The 22,046-nt window shown below is 38.7% G+C and overlaps 4 protein-coding genes across 4 annotated transcripts; 3 read left to right on the top strand and 1 right to left on the bottom strand.

Annotated features, from left to right (window-relative positions):
* Positions 1–120: 120 nt before the first annotated feature.
* LOC106391414 (V-type proton ATPase subunit d1-like) lies at positions 121–2,697 on the top strand. Its single transcript, XM_013832049.3, has 10 exons — positions 121–406; positions 576–696; positions 1,013–1,120; positions 1,200–1,302; positions 1,422–1,502; positions 1,591–1,676; positions 1,783–1,842; positions 1,930–1,978; positions 2,052–2,186; positions 2,274–2,697. The coding sequence occupies exons 1-10, from the start codon at positions 226–228 to the stop codon at positions 2,403–2,405; spliced, it is 1,056 nt and encodes a 351-aa protein (XP_013687503.1). The 5' UTR covers positions 121–225; the 3' UTR covers positions 2,406–2,697.
* Positions 2,698–7,632: 4,935 nt separating this feature from the next.
* Positions 7,633–9,968, top strand: LOC106391412. Its single transcript, XM_013832046.3, has one exon. The coding sequence runs from the start codon at positions 7,748–7,750 to the stop codon at positions 9,797–9,799; it is 2,052 nt and encodes a 683-aa protein (XP_013687500.2). The 5' UTR covers positions 7,633–7,747; the 3' UTR covers positions 9,800–9,968.
* Positions 9,969–10,609: 641 nt separating this feature from the next.
* Positions 10,610–14,504, top strand: LOC111209879 (FACT complex subunit SSRP1-like). The gene is made up of 16 exons (XM_022709910.2): positions 10,610–10,773; positions 11,088–11,273; positions 11,349–11,454; positions 11,613–11,749; positions 11,845–11,928; positions 12,007–12,101; positions 12,230–12,338; positions 12,474–12,560; positions 12,646–12,738; positions 12,828–13,025; positions 13,098–13,243; positions 13,323–13,464; positions 13,553–13,663; positions 13,746–13,919; positions 14,068–14,146; positions 14,229–14,504. The coding sequence occupies exons 1-16, from the start codon at positions 10,720–10,722 to the stop codon at positions 14,354–14,356; spliced, it is 1,929 nt and encodes a 642-aa protein (XP_022565631.1). The 5' UTR covers positions 10,610–10,719; the 3' UTR covers positions 14,357–14,504.
* Positions 14,505–14,576: 72 nt separating this feature from the next.
* On the bottom strand, positions 14,577–18,352 carry LOC106391411 (cytochrome P450 81D11-like). The gene is made up of 3 exons (XM_013832045.3): positions 17,791–18,352; positions 15,369–15,752; positions 14,577–15,264 (listed from the first exon to the last, which is right to left on the bottom strand). The coding sequence occupies exons 1-3, from the start codon at positions 18,280–18,282 to the stop codon at positions 14,641–14,643; spliced, it is 1,500 nt and encodes a 499-aa protein (XP_013687499.1). The 5' UTR covers positions 18,283–18,352; the 3' UTR covers positions 14,577–14,640.
* Between the last annotated feature and the right edge of the window lie 3,694 nt (positions 18,353–22,046).

The following is a 22,046-nucleotide window of genomic DNA, read 5'->3' on the forward strand; positions in this document are numbered from 1 at the left end:
TAATAAACCGATCAACTGAACCTTCATTGCGTTGGCCTTTCTTTGTCTCTTTGATTTAGCAGACCGGAATAAGGGTAGTATCGTAATTTCAAACGTGCAAACAGAAATCAATCAAAACTTCAAAGGTGTCTCTATCTTCTTCGCGTCGATCTCTCTCTGCTTGGATATTTATTTTTCTCCAGATCTCTCCCGTGTTTGAGATCTGAATATCTCCTGAAGGGAAGGATGTACGGATTCGAGGCGCTTACGTTCAACATCCATGGCGGATACTTGGAGGCGATCGTGAGGGGCCACCGAGCTGGGCTTCTAACCACGGCGGATTACAACAATCTGTGCCAATGTGAGAACCTAGACGACATCAAAATGCACCTCTCCGCCACCAAATACGGCTCTTACCTCCAGAACGGTGCGTCTTCCACATATCTTATGAATCTGATTGGTTGACTTTGGATTCTTGGGTTTAAAGCTTACGAAATGATTTCAATCCCCAATTTGTTTTCAATGTCATTCATCTGCACAATTGTTTGATTCTTATAGTATCTGAATCTCTGTGATCATTTATCTATGGGCTGCAGAACCGTCACCTCTGCATACCACCACAATCGTGGAGAAGTGTACACTCAAGCTTGTTGATGATTACAAGCATATGCTTTGCCAAGCTACTGAGCCTATGTCCACCTTCTTAGAGTACATCAGGTGAGAGTCGTTCTTGATCAACAGATTATCGTGTCTTGTAGTTTTGTTGATATCGTGTCTTGATCAACACCTCTCAGCGTTCATCATGGTGTGGAAGGTTTGGTAATTTCATGAAGCTCCAGTTTTTGTAAGAGATTGCAGTGAAATGGATTTTTTTAGGATGTTGACAGAGCAAAGATTCCGATTGTTTTGTCGTAGTTAGCGTGTATTGTTTACCTTGCTTATTTTTCCCTGAGTTTAGTTTAGTGTATGGTCTATCAATAAAAGATGAGGCGTTTGAGATATTGGGTTTTGTGTTCTTAATATCATAATGCAGATACGGCCACATGATTGACAATGTCGTGCTGATTGTTACTGGAACTTTGCACGAGAGAGATGTTCAAGAGTTGATCGAGAAATGTCACCCTTTAGGCATGTTTGACAGGTAACCCCTCATTGACCTTTTCGGATCTTCTATACAGCTTCCTTGTTTATGTTTTTTGCTCATGATTTTTCTTTTCCAGCATTGCCACACTGGCAGTTGCTCAGAACATGAGGGAGCTCTATAGGTTGGTGCTTGTTGATACTCCTCTGGCTCCATATTTTTCTGAATGCTTGACATCCGAGGTACATAGCTTAGACATTCACTGTTTGTTATTTTCTCTTCTGACCTTGTGCCATTGTTTTACCGTTAGCGGATACATTGGTAAATTATGAATTTAGATGCACGTTTCTATCATTTTCAGGATTTGGATGACATGAACATTGAGATTATGAGGAACACCCTCTACAAAGCATACCTTGAGGACTTTTACAAGTTCTGTCAGGTGCTAGTCCGCTCCTAAATGTTTTTTTACAAAAAAATAGAATCTACCTATTACTAGCTAACCCGTTTTTGTTGTATATCTGGAATAGAAACTTGGTGGGGCAACATCAGAGATAATGTCTGACCTTCTGGCCTTCGAAGCTGACAGAAGAGCTGTGAACATCACCATCAATAGGTAATTAATTACTCTGTGTCTCTTTTCATCACACTACAAGGGATGTTACCGTCGTTGTGTTGCTTTGTTTATTCAGGCACTGAAACTGATTTTCCTTGTTATGCAGCATTGGCACTGAGCTCACAAGAGAAGACAGGAAGAAATTGTACTCCAACTTTGGCCTCCTGTAAGCATTCTAGAGCCAAACGATATATTCATTTCAGTGGTTTCATAAAACTCTAACAAGTTTTTCGCACTATTTTTCTTTAAACAGCTATCCATATGGTCACGAGGAGCTTGCGATCTGCGAAGACATAGATCAGGTAAGCTATAATATATTAGGAATCTACCAAGTTTACAAATATTGGCTCAGCTAAAACAATGATCTTCTGTTAGGTTCGTGGTGTTATGGAGAAGTATCCCCCGTACCAAGCAATATTCTCCAAGATGTCTTATGGAGAGAGCCAGATGCTTGACAAGGCATTTTATGAAGAAGAAGTCAGAAGGCTTTGCTTAGCCTTTGAGCAGCAGGTTTTGTTTGTTTCCATAGAAATTCCAAAAGTTGAGAGTCTAATACAATAGAGCCTGGTTGCATAATGCGTCGTGAGTTTTTTGCAGTTCCATTACGGGGTGTTCTTTGCGTATATGAGGTTGAGAGAGCAGGAAATCAGGAACCTGATGTGGATATCCGAATGTGTTGCACAGAACCAGAAGTCGAGGATCCACGACAGTGTCGTCTACATGTTCTGAGTCAGGTAAGAAGTGAGAAACACATTAAAATGTGCTCTAAAATTGGAGAATAAGAAGAAAGAACATGTTTGGTCGTTGTTGGTTACAATCTTCAATCCTCCGATTTACCAGAGAAATCTGCTGTACAATCTGCATTTTTTTTACATTTACTGTTTGCCCAAACCAGAATCTCTCCGATTTGTTTGTTTTGGCCATACTTTGGTTGGTTCTCTATTGCCAATAAAATTCTTGTAATAATATAATCAAACTATTTATCTGTCATGCGGTTTTATAACATTTTGTTATTTAATAAGTTACGATTTTATAGGTCCACTGCTGAAATAAAAAGTATTCAGTCATATTCAAAAATATTACAATTAACAAAAAATATTTAAATGTTATAAACGTGAAGAAATAGAAAGTCAATATTACACACACTATGCCTGGGACTTTTATCTTCGATCCGGATTCGATCCGAGATTCGATATGGATCTAATCCGGAGGGCCGAATCCGGATCCGGATAGTAAAATGTTGTATCCGGCTTTGATGGATCTGGATTCGGATATCTTAATTTTTAAGTCCGGATATCCGAATCCGTAAGTTTTATTAATAAATATTTCAAAAATAGTAATATCTATATATAAAAATTAATTTTATTTAATATATTTTCATTTTTATAATAGTATATATAAATTTTATGTAAATTTTGTAATATTATACATAGAAATAATTAAAGACATTATATATATTTTTATTTTTTAATTATTGTTAATATTTTATATATATATATATTAATATTATTTTTTATTTATTTAAAGATCCAAATCCGGATCCGGATATCCGCAGGATATTACCATTTTTAGAAGGATATCCGACACCCAGATATCCGAGAACACCGGATCCGGATAAGGATAGTAAAATTATGGATCTGCCGGATAAGGATCTGAATCCGGATACCTTAAAATTGTCCGGATATCCGATCCGTCTCAGGCGTAACACACACACCGAATTTTGACAAACTTACGTGAATGAAAATTACGAGGACCCACCATCACTCTGCACATATAGTAACTTCTACTTTTTATCTTTGTATAAACGTACTACTTTTTATCTCTATATCACACCATTTATTCTTTCTCTTATAACATATTCTCTCTTTATCATCTTTTATCAGTATTATTTCCCTTATAAAATTTCGCTCTTCTTTAAATTTCTCTAAACTATAAAATTATAAGTTATTTTATAACACGTTATCAGCACGATCACTCTGCAATTCGGTAAAGTTTATATGTATCATATATACCCTACTATAACAGCCGATATACCGCATATATTATTATTTAGTATTTCGTAGTAATTGTTTTAATTTATTATCATTTATCTACATTAATGCGGATGGTATGTCGCCTCGTTAATAAACCTTGATTATTAAATATACTATAATTTTTGGCTTGCCTGTGCCGCCGCATAATTTATTTAATATAATTTTTCTATCATTATAATATGATTGATATTTATTTGTTTATTATATTACGGTTATTATATAAATTTTGGTCACATATATAAAATATTATGAAATTTACGGAATTTGGTTACTTATTATTACAATATTTTCATATTGATTTTCGGTTCATACGATTTAATCCCAACAGTCACAAAGAAAATTTTAAAAAATTTACTCTTTTTTCAAACGGCTATGAACAATGTTTTCATCTATAAATATATTTATTCTTCACTCATTTACTTCATCCAAAACATTTCATCTTCTCTCATATATTTTCAAATCGCTTCATTCCGGTTCGCATATTTTTGGTTTTATGTGCAATTCTAATTTTTGCTTCTATGTATGGTCTTTTTATTGGAGAATTTTACTCCTTGAGAATTTACGCTTAATGTCGATTTACTTTTCTATGCGCTGTTTTTCCTTGTGATTGTGTGTATCATTAATTTGTGACTCATCCGACGTAATTTGCTCCAGTTATTTTTAGAGCCAGGAACTGAAATTTCTCGATGTTTGCTATTTGTATTTCTAAAACACAAAATAATATATTTTATTAGAATTTCATAATTTTAAAATGAATCATTTACATTAATGATACACGCAATTACAAGGAAAAAGCGCTTAGAAAAGTAAACCGACATTAAGCGTAAATTCTTCGGGAGTAAATTCTCCAATAAAAAGACCATACATATAAGAAAAAATTAGAATTGCACATAAAACAAAAAATATGTGAATCATCTTTCTTGCAATGAAAAACCCGGAATGGAGCGATTTGGCAAAAGACTCTTATACCTTTCTTTTCTATATATATAATAAATCATTATTTAAATAAATATAAAATAAACAAAATATATAAAAAAATAAAAAAAATTTAGGTTTTCAAATTTGAACTTTTTTATAAATTTTTTTTTATTTTCTTCAATTTTTTTTCAAAATTTCGTTTTGAAAATCAAAAATTATGTTTGAAACAATTTTTTTATATTTTTTAAGTATTTATTTATATATTTATTAGAATCATAAATTTCACATTCCAAAAACCTACCCCACCCATCAACTCTAAACCTAAATCTAGATTAGTTAACCCTAGGGGTATAAGTGTCTTTTACCCTTCATTAAAATTGATGGTAAAAATGATTAGTGTAAACATAATCTAGACTTATGGTTTAGAGTTGAGTGGTAGAGTAGGGTTTTTGGAATACAAAATTTAGGATTCTAATAAATATATAAATAAATACTTACAAAAATATTTAAAAAAAAATTAAAAATAGTTTCAAACATAATTTTCGATTTTCAAAAAGAAATTTTCAAAAAAAAAATTCGAAAAAAATTCAGAAAAAATTTTTATAAAAAAGTTCGAATTTGAAAAAGTATAATTCAAAAACATTATTTTTTATTTATTTATTTAAATAATAATTTATTATATATAGAGAGAACAATGGTATAAAAGTTTTTTGCCACTTAATGAATAATATATTTTTGAAAATGTACGTTTAGTGTTGGTAAAAATGAAAAGTGGTACTATGTTGAAATCAGTCATGTCGGCAACCCTGACATATTCTATGTCATGTTCATGTTTCCTTCTTCCGATAGGACTATGCGATCAGATCCAATCTGCTCTGACCCGTTTCTTCTGGGATAACGACCCATCGGCTAGAAAGATATGCTGGGTCTCTTGGGACTCACTCTCTCAGCATAAGAGTCTTGGAGGGTTAGGCTTCCGAGATATTCAATCTTTCAACATAGCCATGCTTGCAAAAAATGCCTGGCGGATCTTAACCTCACCGAGCTGCCTACTTGCGAGACTACTCACCGGAAAGTACTGCTATAACTCCAACTTCCTCTCTGCTCCCTGCCCCCAGTCAGCCTCGCACGGTTGGAAGGGAGTTGTGGACGGCTGTAAGCTACTCAAACTGCAAACGGGAAAAGTTATTGGCAATGGCAGTTCGACAAAAGTCTGGTATGATTCATGGACCTGCTCAACATCCAAGACTGTTCCCTTTGGACCACCAACAGAGGCTAGCAGAGACCTTGTAGTCGCATACCTGCTTACACGCGGTTCCGGAAACTGGAACCGACCTTTGATCGAATCCATTCTCCCTAACTTGGCTCAGGAGATATACCTAATCAAGCCGAGCTCTCTCAACGCAGAGGATGCATTCGTCTGGCTCAAAACAAATCAGGGATCTATAGTGTTAAATCCGGCTACTACGCCCTACGGGAAGAAAGCTCAGCCCGAAGCCCTCTACCCCCCCCCCCCCTCCCCCCCCGCGGTTACGTCGTTTGAGTGGCAAAATTTTGTCTGGAAGGGAGAAACATCGCAAAAACTAAAGCTATTCTTGTGGAAGCTCTGTCGCGGTGCGCTCCCACTGGGTACACTCCTACAGGGGCGTGGAATCAACACTAACGAACTATGCCCGCACTGCAACGAACCTGAGACAGCACTCCACATGTTCTTCAGATGCCCTTTCGCCCAACAAGCATGGAATCTGGCTCCTCTTCCCGCAACACCGGACTTCTCCAATGCCTCATCACTCCATGACTGCTTCATGGTTATGTCGACCTTCGTGTGCTTACCACCTACTGGGATTACCAGCAACCTTCTGTCCTAGGTGCTTTGGGGTATTTGGACTACACGGAACTTGCTCATTTTTGAAAACAGAACAGTCTCGGTGTCTACATTGATGGATAAGGCGATTACACTAGCCAAGGAATGGCTTCTGGCCCAAGCAACAAGCGCAACCCCCCATACTCGCATATCGTACGACTTTGATTTACCCACCATGCCTACTGATGTGATTAGGTGTAATATGGATGCGGCTTGGTATGTTGCGAAAAGAGCAGGTATTGGCTGGGTCTTTGAGAATTCAGATCGCCAGGTCTACTCGGAAGACTCCAAAGTAATCGACCATGTATCTTCCCCTCTGATGGCGAAAGCACTTGCCATGAGGAACGCTATGCAGGAGGCACTGCACAAATCCTTTTCCAACGTCTGGTTCAGAACCGATTCTCAAGAGCTCGCTAGAGCTATTGACTCGAAGACATATTCGGTGGAGCTTTTCGGAGTTCTCATGGATATCGAGTTGTTATCTTCTTCCTTTGATTTTATTGTTGTGTCCTATGTTACTGGTACGTTCAATGGAGTTGCAGATTCTCTTGCGAAGGCTGCTCTCCATAGCTCTATCCCACTCTTGTAGTAAACTCTCCATTTGAATTTATAATTGAGTTTGTTGCCAAAAAAAAATGTGGTACCATAAAAGTGGTAAACATGAAATATAAATATATGAATTTTAAACCCAACACGTAAATATAAATTATAAATCAATACTTTTTCTACAATATTAATAAATGAATTTTATGTAAAATGTATAAATTAAAGAAAACATATTTTGAAAGAGATTTTTTGTTATTTGTTGTATGTAGCTCGAAAATATATATGTAAGTAATAAAAGTTAATAACAAAGTGAAATGTATTAACAATTACTATATATTAATAATGTCGAATAGAAAAATCTAAAGAATAATATATATTTAAAAAATTTATAATAATATTAAAATTATATATTTATAGAATGAAAAAATATATGCACGGATGTAAAATCTAGTTATAAGTTATTATAACATTAAATTATTATTCAGAAAATCGGATGAAAATTTTAGTCAATCAACGTAAAGGTAAAACGTATTCGAAATAATAATATTACATTTTCACTATTTTGTTAGAAACATGAACATACGGCAATTTTGATAGTAAAACCCCTAAATGCACGCCCAAATTCAATTTGACAATTAGCCTTGGGAAGAGATCAGATCGAGTCTTCTCTCTCTCTCTTCACACTTCCATCAGAGGAGCTCCGTTATCGCATGATGCACCGCCGCATCAATGGCGGATCCGCCGCAATCTTCACCCTCCTCTCACTCCTCCTACTCACCACCACCACCGCCTCAACAACTCTCCCGATCCCAGGACTAGACACCTTCTTAACCAACCAATTCCGCCGCGACCCCAAAGCCACCAACGACTCCTTCGGATCCCTCTCCTCCTCTCTCAAACGCTCCCTCTCCTCCTCCGCTCTCCACTTCACCTCCCTCTCCCAGCCCCTCCTCTCCCTCTCGGTCCCCGTCTCCCTCCACGTCCGCTTCGTCGGCGACTCCTTCCCTTCCTCCTCCGCCTCCACTCTCTCCTCCTTCATCACATCCGCCGTCACCTCCGACAACTTCCACGTCATCTCCCCTCCCGACTCCTCCCCCGATCACAACCTCGCCGTCTCCCACTCCCTAAACCTCGACGCCTCCCTCTCCCCCACCTCCCTCTCCTCGCGCCTCGACGCCGCCTTGAAATCCCTAATCTCCTCCACGACCTCCTCCCTCCGATCCAACCTCCTCTCCCTCCCTTACGCCTCCGTCGACGAGATCGTGAGGCAGGAGTACGAGAAGGAGAAGCACGGAGACGGAGGAGTCTACATCTACTTGCTATCCCTCGGCCCTCAGTCGAAGCCCTACGCGTACAGCTACTCCCACGGAGACTCCTCCGCCGGGTTCACGAAGTGCCTCGGGAGCATCTGGACTGGGAAGGAGCGTTACCTCTGGATCGATCTCTCCGCGGGACCTGTCGATTACGGCCCCGCGCTATCAGGCGACGGCGTGCTGCCACGTGGCGAGTTTCACCCTCTCGCGGCTTTCCACGGCCGTCCCAAGTCGGAGAAAGCTCTCCTTGCTGACGTGGCTTCTTTGGTGTACAACGCGTATCAGGTACTGCTCGTTCCTTCTCTGAGGATCCCTGTCTACTTCGAGGAGTCTTTGGTTGTTCAGTTGATTCATGTGTACGGGTCGGAGCATAAGGACCCGGTTGGGTTGGACTGGGAAGCTGTTAAAGGAACGTTCTTGGAGGAAGCTAATAACGGCGGGTTGTTGTTGGGAGAGCAGAAGCTGAGTTTCAAGAGTTTTAGTGTGAATTACAGAGAGTGTCCGATTTGTTCGTTCGCTGTCTCTCGAGGGATGAACTCGTACACGTCTAGGTTCTTGTTTGATAACTACACGTTGATTGTGAGTGAGTATCTGGATTCCAAGCATATGCATCGGACGTTGACTGAATCGGGAGATGAGTTGAGGAGAGTCGCGGGGATTCATGAGGAAGAGGAATTCGCTAGGGTGTTGCCTGTTTACGTGTTTGATTTGGATGTCAACACGCCGTTGTTGTTGGATAGGTATCATCAGTCTGTTGCGTTTAAAGACATGGTGATTGCGGTTAGAACTAGAGGAACTCAGTCGGTGAGTGATTATACTTGCAATGGTCGTCATGTGTTTGTTCATACGAGAGACCTTGAAAGACCTCTCGTTGGTTCGATTCTTCAGAGCATGTGGGGTGTGTCCTCGACTCATTTGACGTGGAGCCCGAGACATAACTCGACGTTAGTTGACTACACGTGGAGCGTGGGGCAGACGCCGTTTGGACCGTTCTCTGATATCTCGTCTCTATCGTTTGTTCAGAAAGACGCTGCTAAGAGGAACGTTATTCTGACGTCGCTGAACACAACTATCTCGAGCGCGATCGATGTTATGGACTCCGCGGTTGCTTATGGAGGAGAGGCGATCCTTGTGAAACAGCACCGGCACTCTGAGTTCATGCAGAGGTGGAATCTTTTGAAGTACAAGATGGAGAAATCTGTTTCTGCTCTTTCGCATAATGACTTCGAGATGGCTTTGTATTACCTGAGATCAGCTTCGCATGACTTGTACTCGATGCATTCGGTGGTGTACTTGGCGTCACAAGAGGTGGAAGCGAGTCTCAACTGTTTTAAAGATCCTCCGTTCCCGTGGGGAGCTGTTTCAGTGTCTGGAGTAGGGTTAGTGGCTTTGAGTTACGTTTACGCCAAAAGAGATAGGCTCTTCAAGAGCAAAAGAAAACAGTTCTGAAGAATCCAGGCCACTCCCTCGGATAAAGACTTAGCTTGGTTTTTGGGGTTGATACAACATGTACCATTATGAGCTTGTTTCAATGTTGAACAAAAGGAAAACAAATGTTGGATCTTTTCTTCTTCTGGTTGTCTATTTATTTTTGAATAGTTAAGACAGAAACTTGAAATTGGTTTTCTTGTTAACTAAATCACTTGAGAGAGCTAAGAGGATGTTATTAACCTATGTTTTTAGTTGGTTTGAAAATCTAAGTTGAACAAAAAAAAAAAAGTTGGTTTGAAAATCGTTTCATTTTTTTATCGTTTTAAAATGCTTCATTTTTTTAGTAAAATGAATTTTTAAAAATAAATTTTAATTTTAATGTATTTTATTATATAATAATGTAAATTATAAATTTTGAAAAAATTAATTGTGTTTACTAAAAATTTTGATAGAATAAAATGATGGAATCACAAATAATATATTTATAATCAAAGTAATACTTCCTCTGTTTCTTTCTGTATAATTTTAGAGGATAAATTTGTTTCAATTTGTATGATGATTTGAAACTTTCTATGTAAAACTATTAAAATAATTGACTAAAATATTAAAAGTTAATGTATAGTTTTTATAATATTTGTTCGGAATAGCAATGATTAGTATTTTTTGATTACTTTATAATTATAATTGAATGCTTTTTAAAAAAGTATATTTTTCTTAATTTATGTAATTGTACTAAAACATTATATAAAAAGAATAATTTTGATATTGGTTAAATTGAGTATCTTTTTGGAATCAAGTAATTAACCCCTCATGAACTGATTTTATATTTTAATTATTACAAGAAGGCTGAGAGACGCACTCCACCGCCCAAGTATCCTATAAAACACACTCTCTTCTTCCCCTTCAGCTCTCGCGTCTCACGTCTCATCGAAGAAGCCATGGCGGACGGACATTCCTTCAATAACATCTCTCTCTGTGGTCGCGGCGGAACGGTACTTTCCTCTCTCTCTCTCTCTCTCTATCTCTAATGACGTCATCAGTTTTGCTTTCTGAGGAATTTTCACTTCATTTCGCCCTTTTCCTTTTGCTCCGAAACCCTAATTTCTTATTCTTGTAGCCGCCGCTGATTGATTACTCAATTACGAGATGAATGTGTCGTTTTCGATTCAGTAATGTATACAATTGTGTTTCTTTGGATCTTCCAAGTGTGGAAATGATTACATCTCGTCGTTGCGGTTCTTGCATCCTACGATTGATGGAAACATTCTTCATCGACGTTTAATGTTGTTTAATTGGGGTACTGTAGAACCCAGGCCTCCTGAAAATAAACTCTGGAGGGATTCAATGGAAGAAGCAAGGCGGTGGGAAAGCTGTGGAAGTCGATGAGTCTGATATCGTTGGCCTCAGCTGGATGAAGGTTCCAAGGACCAACCAGCTTGGTGTCAAAACCAAAGACGGGTTGTACTATAAGTTCATTGGCTTTCGTGATCAGGTTTTTGCGCTTAGCTTCTTCAATATTAATTGAAACTTATTATCATTTACTTATGTGTTTTGTTTGGTGGGATAGGATGTTGCAAGTCTGACGAGCTTTTTCCAAAGTGCGTTTGGGAAAACACCTGAGGAGAAACAACTCTCTGTCAGTGGTCGCAATTGGGGTGAGGTGGATTTGAATGGTGAGTTCTTTATCACCTTGTGGTGTGTTCTCGTCCTCATAAGTCACTATTTTTCTAGCCTTGTCAGATTTTTTTAGTGGGAAAGAATCATACTTTGGTTGGTTTAAGCTTCTTTAGTGAAAAAAAGCTCTTAGCTTTATGCCTTTTTCTTTGTGCAGGGAACAATCTAACCTTTTTGGTTGGTGGAAAGCAAGCTTTTGAAGTGTCACTCGCTGATGTTTCACAGACTCAGCTTCAAGGGAAAAATGATGTCTTGTTGGAGTTTCATGTTGATGATACTGCTGGTGCCAATGAGGTATATACTGCAATTTGGTTTCTCCTTAGAAATGTGATCTCTGGATTAATAAGTATGCTAGCTGTGTTACTGATTCTGTTATATGTATTTTACAGAAAGACTCGTTGACGGAGATAAGTTTTCACATTCCTAATTCCAACACCCAGTTTGTTGGTGATGAAACTCGTCCGCCTGCTCAAGTAAGTTGCCAAGCCTTTTTTTAATTATATGGGTTTTATCTCGAGTATTTTCCTGCTGATACCAATAGCATGTTTCAGGTTCTCCATGACAGAATCATGGCGGTGGCTGATGTTGGTGCTGGAATTGAAGAGGCGGTCGTCACATTTGATGGTATCGCAATCCTCACACCCAGGTGAAAGATTTTTCCTTCATCTATTCTCTACAAGTAGAGTATTAAGTTGATCTTTCTATCATATGTTGCTTGCACTACTGTATGTCTGCATCATCTCATGAAAAACATGAATGGTCTTTCTTACACAGGGGTCGGTACAGTGTGGAGCTTCACCTTTCCTTCTTACGATTGCAAGGACAAGCTAATGACTTCAAAATCCAATACAGTAGTGTTGTCCGCTTGTTTTTGCTTCCAAAGGTATTCTCTTTTTTCTAATCATATCCTGGGGAACTTTATTTATGTTAGCAGTTATCAGATCAGAGGGATTATCATATTATGGTCGCTGAATCTTATTAATAATGAACTCTTGTTATCTGTTTTCTGCGTGAGCAGTCGAACCAGCCACATACGTTTGTTGTTATCTCTCTAGACCCACCAATCCGGAAAGGTCAGACGATGTACCCCCATATTGTGATGCAGGTAAGCATTAGTTATATTTTCCTTTCTTATCAGTTTTCTTCATGTAAGTGTGTTTCTTTACATCTGTTTTTCCCACCTTCTCTAGTTTGAGACTGACTCCGTCGTCGAAAGCGAACTGTCAATTAGTGATGATCTTTTGACTACAAAGTTCAAGGACAAGTTGGAGCCATCATACAAGGTCTCTTTCTTGACTTCGCTTATGTCATCATTCATTAATAAAATAATATCTACGCACTGATTGGTAAGGATATGGCTATGAATCCTCAGGGCCTCATTCATGAAGTCTTCACCACAGTGTTGCGTGGGGTGTCTGGTGCAAAGATCACCAAACCAGGGAAGTTCCGCAGTTCCCAAGATGGGTTTGCAGTGAAATCATCTCTTAAGGCAGAAGATGGTGTCCTTTATCCACTTGAGAAGGGCTTCTTCTTTTTACCTAAACCTCCAACGCTTATACTTCACGACGAGGTATGTTGTGATTATTTTATGATTGGGAATTTAAGTTGGTTTGTTCAAACCGTTTGCTTTTTCATTTTGTAGATTGACAATGTGGAGTTCGAAAGGCATGTTGCTGGTGGTGCTAACATGCATTACTTCGATCTTTCCATAAGACTGAAAACTGATCATGAACATCTGTTCCGGAATATTCAGAGGAATGAGTATAATAATCTCTACTCCTTCATAAGGTTAGAACGGGGTATTTCAGTATCTACTGTGAGTGGATTGAATTGTTGCGAGTAAAACATTTGTATTCTCTTACTGCAGCTCTAAGGGTTTGAAGATTACGAACCTTGGAGGTGCGGCTACCGCAGAGGGTGTTGCTGCCGTTCTTCAGGAGGATGATGATGCTGTTGACCCTCATCTTGAGCGTATCAGAAACCAAGCTGCTGATGAGAGTGACGAGGAGGCAAGTGGTTTTATGTCTGCCCGAATTACTTCAACGTTCTGATGACCATGTTTTTTTGACAATCTCAATACTTTTTTAATTTATGAAGGACGAAGACTTTGTTGGGGGTGAGGATGACGACGGTGGTTCACCAACTGATGATTCTGGCGGAGACGACGACGACTCTGATGCTAGTGACGATGGCGAAGGAGAGAAAGAGGTAGAACTGTTTTCATATAAATCAATCTCTGTCACCAGCGAAACCATATCTTATCTTATTCCTATCGTTGATTCGTTTTCAGAAATCTATCACGAAGGAACCAAAGAAAGAGACGAAAAGCTTGCCCCCGAAGAAGAAAGCAGTAGCCACAGAGGAAGGCAGTAGCAAGAAGAGGAAGGTGAAAAGGAAGAAGGATCCTAATGCACCAAAGAAGGCAATGTCTGGTTTCATGTACTTCTCCCAAATGGAAAGAGATGTGAGTTCCTTCTCTCGTCTTTGTTCTACATTCAACTCTTAATACATTTTAGTATTCTTGTTTATCCCACAGACTTAGCATTCCTATCAAACATTTTGTGGCGACCAAAAGACTAATATATATCATTTTTTACTGGTGAATTGAACAGAACATAAAGAAGACTCGCCCAGGACTAGGATTTGGAGATGTGGCGAAGGTGCTTGGAGATAAGTGGCGTCAGATGTCTGGTAAAATTCAAAATCTTCCCTCGTTCTTGGTCTTAGCCTAGCATGCGATCTTTATTGTGCGTGTGTTTTCATGTGACCATAGCCGAGGAAAAAGAGCCGTATGAAGCTAAGGCACAAGTCGACAAGAAGCGATACGAGGATCAGATTAGTGATTACAAGAACCCTCAGCCAATGCTTGTAGACTCAGAAAATGATTCCGACAGTAACTAAACTCTGATAGTAGTACCCCAAAGACTAGCATTTGAGATTTTACATGCTATCTTGTCTGCTGCTTCATCTTTAGTTCGTGTGCTTTTCTCAATGTAGTGAATCTTACAAGCTCTTTAGTATCGTACTTTAGCTGGCTGAAGTTCACAAAGATCCATTTGTTTTTGCTCTTTAGGACAATTACTCATCTTCAAATTACACAATTATTTTCAGTAAATCAAACTTCAAATCATAAAATAATCGATTATAATTCTTCTCTTATTAAAGTGCACATGTGATGATGAAACTTATGAACAAGAAGAAGCATCTAAAATCATATCGACAATGGGACGAGGTCTACACATAGCTTCCAATAACGTAGCCCTGCGCAACGTAATTCCCTTTTCATCTTCGCTCATGTCCACATATTCTTCTCCCGCTCTCTCCCACTCGAAACATTGGACCAACGATCCCAAAGCTAACGTCACTAGCCGCAGAGCTAGCCCTAAACCAGGACAAGCTCGTCGTCCCATCCCAAATGGCATCAGCTTTTTATCCTCCCCTTCCTTCTCAAACCTCTCTGGCTTGAACTTCTCTGGCTCTTCCCACATCTTTGGGTCTCTATGTATGGCCCATACGTTCACCAGTAAGGTTGTTCCACGCGGGACATCGTAGCCTGCCACCATGCAATCTTCTGATGCCATGTGAGGAACAAGCATTGGTACAACAGGATAAAGCCGTAAAGTCTCCGACACGATGCTCTGGAGATACGGAAGTTTTACAATGTCTTGTTCCTCTATTAACCGGTCTGAACCGATTTGCTCGTCGATTTCGGTTTTTGCCTTCTTTAATACATCTGGATGGTTCAACAAATTCGACATCGCCCAATCTAACGTTGCTGCTGATGTGTCTGTCCCGGCAAGTATCATAACCTATCCAAAATATATATTGAAATCACTTAACTTCCCAAAAATAGAAACTTAGCCACAAATGTTATTATTTAATGTTTCTACTATTTTGGTATTTCGTTACTTACGACTATGATCCCTTTAATGATATCATCAGTGTAGTAATCAGGCTGAGTTTCTTGTAGAGCAAGCAAGCGATCGATCACTGTGTTGCCCTTTTCTTTCTCTGCACGTTTTTCATCAACCAGACTTTGCAAAAACTTGTCAACCCGACCGGCTAACTTCTTCACCCGTTTCTCATAATCAGTTATCCAACAAAGGATCGGGAAGTAGTCAGCAGCATTGCCTGCATCTGCGGAATAAACAGCATCGGCGATCAAGTGTCTAACGTATCTTGCCTCATCGTCATCCTCCGTTCCATCGCCGTAAAATCTCTTTCCAGACAACATCCTAATGATGTTGTTTAGAGTCAAGCTCATAAACAACGATCCCATCTCCACCTTCGCAGATTCCTGAATTTCAGTTATTAACCAAATGGATATAGTTCAAAAGTTCATTTTCTGATTTGAAGCTAGTGTACTCTGTCAAAAATGAGTGATTTATAAATTTTACTCTCTGTTCATAAATAGTATCATTTGTACACTTTTTATACAGATTAAAAAATGAATAAGATTCATTTATGTCTTTAGTTATTACATCTGTTTAACCAATATTGTTTAAGATACATAATTTTATTATAAGGTCAAACCATTTTGTAATTAATATTAATGTTGAAATAGATATAAATTATATCAGAATTCTAAAAGGCATTTTTGTATGATAAAAAATCAAAATAACATCTTTTGTAAAACATAGAGAGTAAATCTAACTATTTGTTTATATTTTGTATTTTCTTTAGCTCATATATATTCACCTGTTTAAGACAGAATTTATATGTTTCCAAAAGAAGCAATTTTGTATTTTCATTAGAAATATTCACTTGTATCCCAATCATTTCAATATATTAAAATACAGAAAATTGTAGAATGTATAAATAATATGTATAATAAAATTATTAAGAGACTTTTTGTGATTTTTTTTTTTTTGGCAAAATATGTTCTGGAAAGACAAAAAGTTGTACTGAAAAGTAAAATAATCACGACCGTAACAACATATGCTAGTAAAACCTAGGGATGTTAACTACAGGGTTAGGGCCCAGCCTTCTTTTGTTTATTATAAGCTCAGCCCTATTTTAATCTAACCCTATTTTAACCCTATTATAATCAAGGATTAGGGCTGGTACCAGGGTTAACTCATTTAATTCAAAAAAATATCTCATTTATTTTTGTTCTTAAATTTTAAAGATAAAACTAGAAAAATTAAGATATGATATGATTCTTTCTTCCAATTTGTTGAGCATCAAAATCAAAAGTTTTCCTCCCAAAATCGCAAAATCGAGTTTTTGCTCCACAACTAAGAATAAATTTTTTCCGTCAAAAAAAAATTGTGTTTTTTTCCGCCAAAACCTAATTTGAGTTTTTCCACCAAAACCACAAAATCAAGTTTTCCCGCCAAAACCGCAAAATCGAGTTTTCCCGCAAAAACCGCAAAAACCGCAAAATCGAGTTTTACTGTCAAAATCGGCAAATCGAGTTTTCCCGCCAAAACTGTAAAATCGCGTTTTCCCGCCAAAACAGCAAAATAAAGTTTTCCGCCGAAACCGGCAAATCGGGTTTTCCCGCCGAAACCATAAAATCTAGTTTTTCCGCCAAAACCGCAAAATCGAGTTTTCCCGCCAAAAACGCAAAATCGAGTTTTCCCGCCAAAACCACAAAAACGAGTTTTTCCGCCGAAACCGGCAAATCAAGTTTTTCCGCCGAAACCGGCAAATCGAGTTTTCCCGCCGAAAACTACAAAATCGCGCTTTCCCGCCGAAACAGCAAAAACGAGTTTTCCGCCGAAACCGGCAAATCGGGTTTTCTCGCCAAAACTGCAAAATCGAGTTTTTCCGCTGAAACCGCAAAATCGAGTTTTCCGCCAAAACTAAAACCGCAATATCGAGTTTTCCCTACAAAACCGGCAAATCGAGTTTTCCAGCCAAAACCGTAAAATTGAGTTTTACGGGTTTTCCAGAAAAACTTAATTTTACGTTTTCACGGGAAAATTCGATTTTGAGGTTTTGGCGAAAAACTCGATTTTGATTTTTTGGCGGGAAAACTCGATTTCGAAGTTTTGACGAAAAACTCGATTTTGCGTTTTTGGAAGGAAAACTCGATTTTGTTGTTTTAGTTGAAAACTCGATTTTGCGGTTTCGACGGAAAATTTCGTTGTTCAGTTTTTGGCGAGAAAACTCGACTTTAAGTTTTTTTATGAAAAACATTATTAAATATTGTATAATAGTTGTGTGAATCAAAATAAAAGGGTTAGAATTTAAACCCTGGTCCTATTAGGACCAATCCTATTTGAACTCTGTTTAAAAAATGAGGGTTAGGGTTACAAATGGTTTCCGGGGTTAGGGCTAACCCTGTTAGGTTGAGCCCATTTTAACATCCCTAGTAAAACCACACTTACGTGCGGAGAGTTTTTCGATAAACAGAAGATGAGCCGTCGGATCTCGTCTTGACGGATGGATAAGAAGCTATCGAGCCTAAGAGACGAGAAGATCTCAATGGCGCCAATACGACGGAGGTTGCGCCAGTTGTCACCATAAGGCGAATTGACCATGGTGGTACAGTTGTAACCTATGTGTTTCGCGAAAATAAACTCCGGCCGGTTGGCGAAAACGATGTCGTTCTTGGTGAAACATTCCTCGGCGACCGAGTGAGAAGAAACGACAAAAACGAGACGATAGCCGAGGCGGAGTGAGAATATCGAGGCGCCGCCTAGTGATTTGGAGAGAGATAGAAAACTCCGTTGGAGCGGCATCTTTAGGAGGTGGAGGTGTCCGATAACCGGAAATGACCAAGCTGGACTCGGCGGAAGGTTTAATTTGCGCCTACGTGTTCCGAACAATAATGTTAGAGAGAGAAAGAGAGATAGTATCAGGTAGTAGAAAGTTTCCATTATTGAGTTGTGTAGTTTTCTTTTCTTTTTTTTTGTCACTGAGTTGTGTAGTTTTCTAATTCCTATTTGCTAAGGCTAACTTTATAACGACACACACACACTGAAGCTAGTAGTGACTCAATTATTGAGTAAATCAGGTACATGCGTGTGTGGTTGAGAATACAAGCGGGTAATAGTTTTGCTGACGTCACTGCTTACCATAAATAGATACTCATCATGCATGCATAACACGTGCTAACCACTACGATTTGCGTTTGTTGTATTGTTTGTCTGAATTGCGTCAGTGAGTTCTCTTCAGGTTAACAAGTCGAACACCATCGTCCATCAACTTGAGGAACGTAGTAATTGTCAGGGAAATTTAGACTTGACCTTCGATCAACCAAACATCTATCACTTGTTATTTTTGATCCCTATTCGGAAACGCGCTAGACGCTAGTCGGACGGTCGGGTTGGGCTTAGCGCCTAAATAGAAAATCGGAGATTAATTGGAAATTATGCGGGGCGGAATTTTTAGATGGTTTACTATATTATAAAACATGTTAATCTTTAATGTGTATAACATTAGTACATTTTCATGTTTAAGATTGTATAAAACACACAAATAGAATATATAAACTTAATATAGTGCAATTTTCATCAAAATTATGAATATAGATGATATTTATAAAATTTTAGATCAAATAAACAAATAAAAAAATTATTAAAAATTAAAAAATAAAAAAAAATAAAAAAATAGATTATGCGGCTAAGCAGTCATTTAGGCGATCTAAGCGGCCGATTTTTAGAACAAGGTTTTTGATACTACTTGTTAGGTTTACCCATACACCTAACTTTTATATCATTTGAGTGTTAAAGCTTTGGATCTTTGTGATGAACAACAGAAACTTAAATACACAAGATTTTTCACCTAGTTTCCTTGCGTGTGTGGTTCAGAATACAAGCGGGTAATAGTTTTGCTGACGTCACTGCTTACCATAAATAGATACTCATCATGCATGCATAACACGTGCTAACCACTACGATTTGTGTTTGTTGTATTGTTTGTCTGAATTGCGTCAGTGAGTTCTCTTCAGGTTAACAAGTCGAACACCGTCGTCCATACACTTGAGGAACGTAGTAATTGTCAGGGAAATTTAGACTTAGACCTTCGATCAACCAAACAGCTATCACTAGTTATTTTTGATCCATGTTCGGAAACGCGCTAGGCGCTAGTCGGGCGGTCGGGTTGGGCTTAGCGCCTAGAGAGAAAATCAAAGATTAATCGGAAATTATGCGGGGCGGAATTTTTAGATGGTTTACTATATTATAAAACATGCTAATCTTTAATGTGTATAACATTAATACATTTTCATGTTTAAGATTGTATAAAATACACAAATAGAATATATAAACTTAATATAGTGTAATTTTCATCAAAATTATGAATATAAATGATATTTATAAAATTTTAGATCAAATAAACAAATAAAAAAATTATTAAAAATAAAAAATAATAAATAATAAAAAAAATAAAAAAATAGATTAGGCAGCTAGACGGTCATTTAGACGGTCTAGGCGGCCGATTTTTAGAACATGATTTTTGATACTACTTGTTAGGTTTACCCATACACCTAACTTTTCTATCCTTTGAGTGTTAAAGCTTTGGATCTTTGTGATGAACAACAGAAACTTAAAGACATAAGATTTTTCTCCTAGTTCCCTTGCGGTACCTCTGGGGTGGGATCTCTCTCCCACAACTTCCACTACAAACAAAGCTTACAAGTTCCAGTCACTTCTCACTTCCTTGAGAATGACAAAGGAGGTTACAGAAGAAGAGTACAATACCAAAACACTCTAAGAATACAAAGATTCGAATTTTGTTTCTTCTCTTGTCTTTGGTAGCTTCTCACTCTCTGACTACTTCTCTCTTATCTCCTTCTTGCTCTTTGCTCAGCTGCAGATCCCTCTTGACTGCCTTTGAGCCTTTTGTTTGCCTCTGTCTCTAGATCTTGTGGAGTTCCTCTTGAAACACATACCAAATGCTTATAACCAACAATCTCCACCTTGAGCGTTTGGTCACTTGTGTTTGTGCTCCCTTGCGCTTCCAACCTACATCTAACCTACCATGCCTTGTAGGTACTTGCCCCGCTTCTTGGGGGTCCTCCGTTTCCTGAGACGGAATCATCCTCGTCTTCTCATATCTCAATTACTCCACCTGAGTCGAACCACTTGCTTCAACTTCTTCTGAAGCTTTCCCTCAACTGCTCCACCTGGAACCTGTGGCTCTACTTACACATTTCCAGAAACTCCACCATGTAACTCTCCACACTGCAACTTAACTTTCCATCTCCAGGCTTTAGACAAATTAACTCTACCATGTCAATTCGATCCTGGAAGATCCACCATAAGCCAGCTTAGTTACATGGAGCTGTTTCCCCTTTTAGTGAGCGTTGAGAAGTATGCAGCCTTGCTGCAACTCCTGAGTCGGTATCTTATTATCCAAGAAGCCTCCTTGCTTACTCCTAGCATGCTTCTGATCTTGGGTAGACTCTCCTGCTCTTATGACAGACTCACATTCTGTTTCACTCACATTGAACATAAATCCTATGGCTGCTTCAATCTCATCTAAGCCTGTTGCATTCTCTGAGCCTGAGATACTACTAATGCAACACTCAGAATCCTTCTCGAATCCATGAAGCTTTTGATTCCTCCTTCTTGAAGACTGTTTTTTGGTTTTCTCTTTGTCCACTTGAGCTACTTTCGGTTCTGCCCCTGATTCCTCTCTGCTCCACTTAGACTCATTCTCTCCTGACATTGATGTCATAGAAGAGCCTCCACCTTGAGCTAATGACCCCTGCCACTTATAGCCATAAGGAGTTGGTCCTTGAATCACATCCTTACTGAAAGTCGCATTCCTTAACTTCTTCTTTCCAGCTCCCTTAACCGATTTTTCTGCTCCTTTCCCGGACTTCCTTGCTTCTATACTCACATTCTCTTCTCTTGGCACATTCACTTCAGCCTTAGTGACCTTGCCTTGAAGGTAGTAGAGCCCTTCGTGATACTCTCTTGATATCACCTTCCTTCCAGCTTTGTAGAACTGAACCTTGAAGCCTTCTTCTCTGTACTTGTAACCTGACTTCTCCAACATCCCATAGGAAATCAGATTTCTACTCACCTCTGGCATGTATTTAACATCCTTGAGTATCACTTCTGAACCATCCGGATTCTCAATCCAAACCTTTCCTATCCCCTTGATGTTACCATATGTGTTGTTAGCCATTAACACTTTACCACCATCAAGCTCTTTGAAGTCAAACAAGACTTCCTTGTCTGGTGTGTTGTGGTATGAACAACCAGAGTCCATAATCCACCCTTTCTTTGTGTCATGAGTGCTAACACTTAAAATCATTGGTTCCCTATATTCAGTTGCAGTATTTGCAGAGCCTTTATCCCTCCTCTTCGGGCATTCTATTTTCCAGTGCCCTTCATCTCCACAGATAAAACAACCTTTGTTGTTCTTATCAGGCCGTGGCTTAGACTAATACTTTCCTCTGCTCTTAGACCTTTCTCTTCCATGTTGGTTGTTTCCTCTTGAATCAACATAGAGACCTTCAGCACTTGGTCTGGACTGGCTTCCACTTTCAGTTAACTCTCTCTCTCCTTGGACCTTGCAGCTCCTGTAACTTCATTCAAGCTAAGACTGTCCCTTCCATACTTGAGAGTTTCCTTTAGCTGGTCATACCTTTGGGGCAATGAGCTTAACAGCAGAATAGCTTGGACTTCAT

Source organism: Brassica napus, chromosome C7 (genome assembly GCF_020379485.1).
Source record: "Brassica napus cultivar Da-Ae chromosome C7, Da-Ae, whole genome shotgun sequence".
NCBI classification, from domain to species: Eukaryota; Viridiplantae; Streptophyta; class Magnoliopsida; order Brassicales; family Brassicaceae; genus Brassica; species Brassica napus.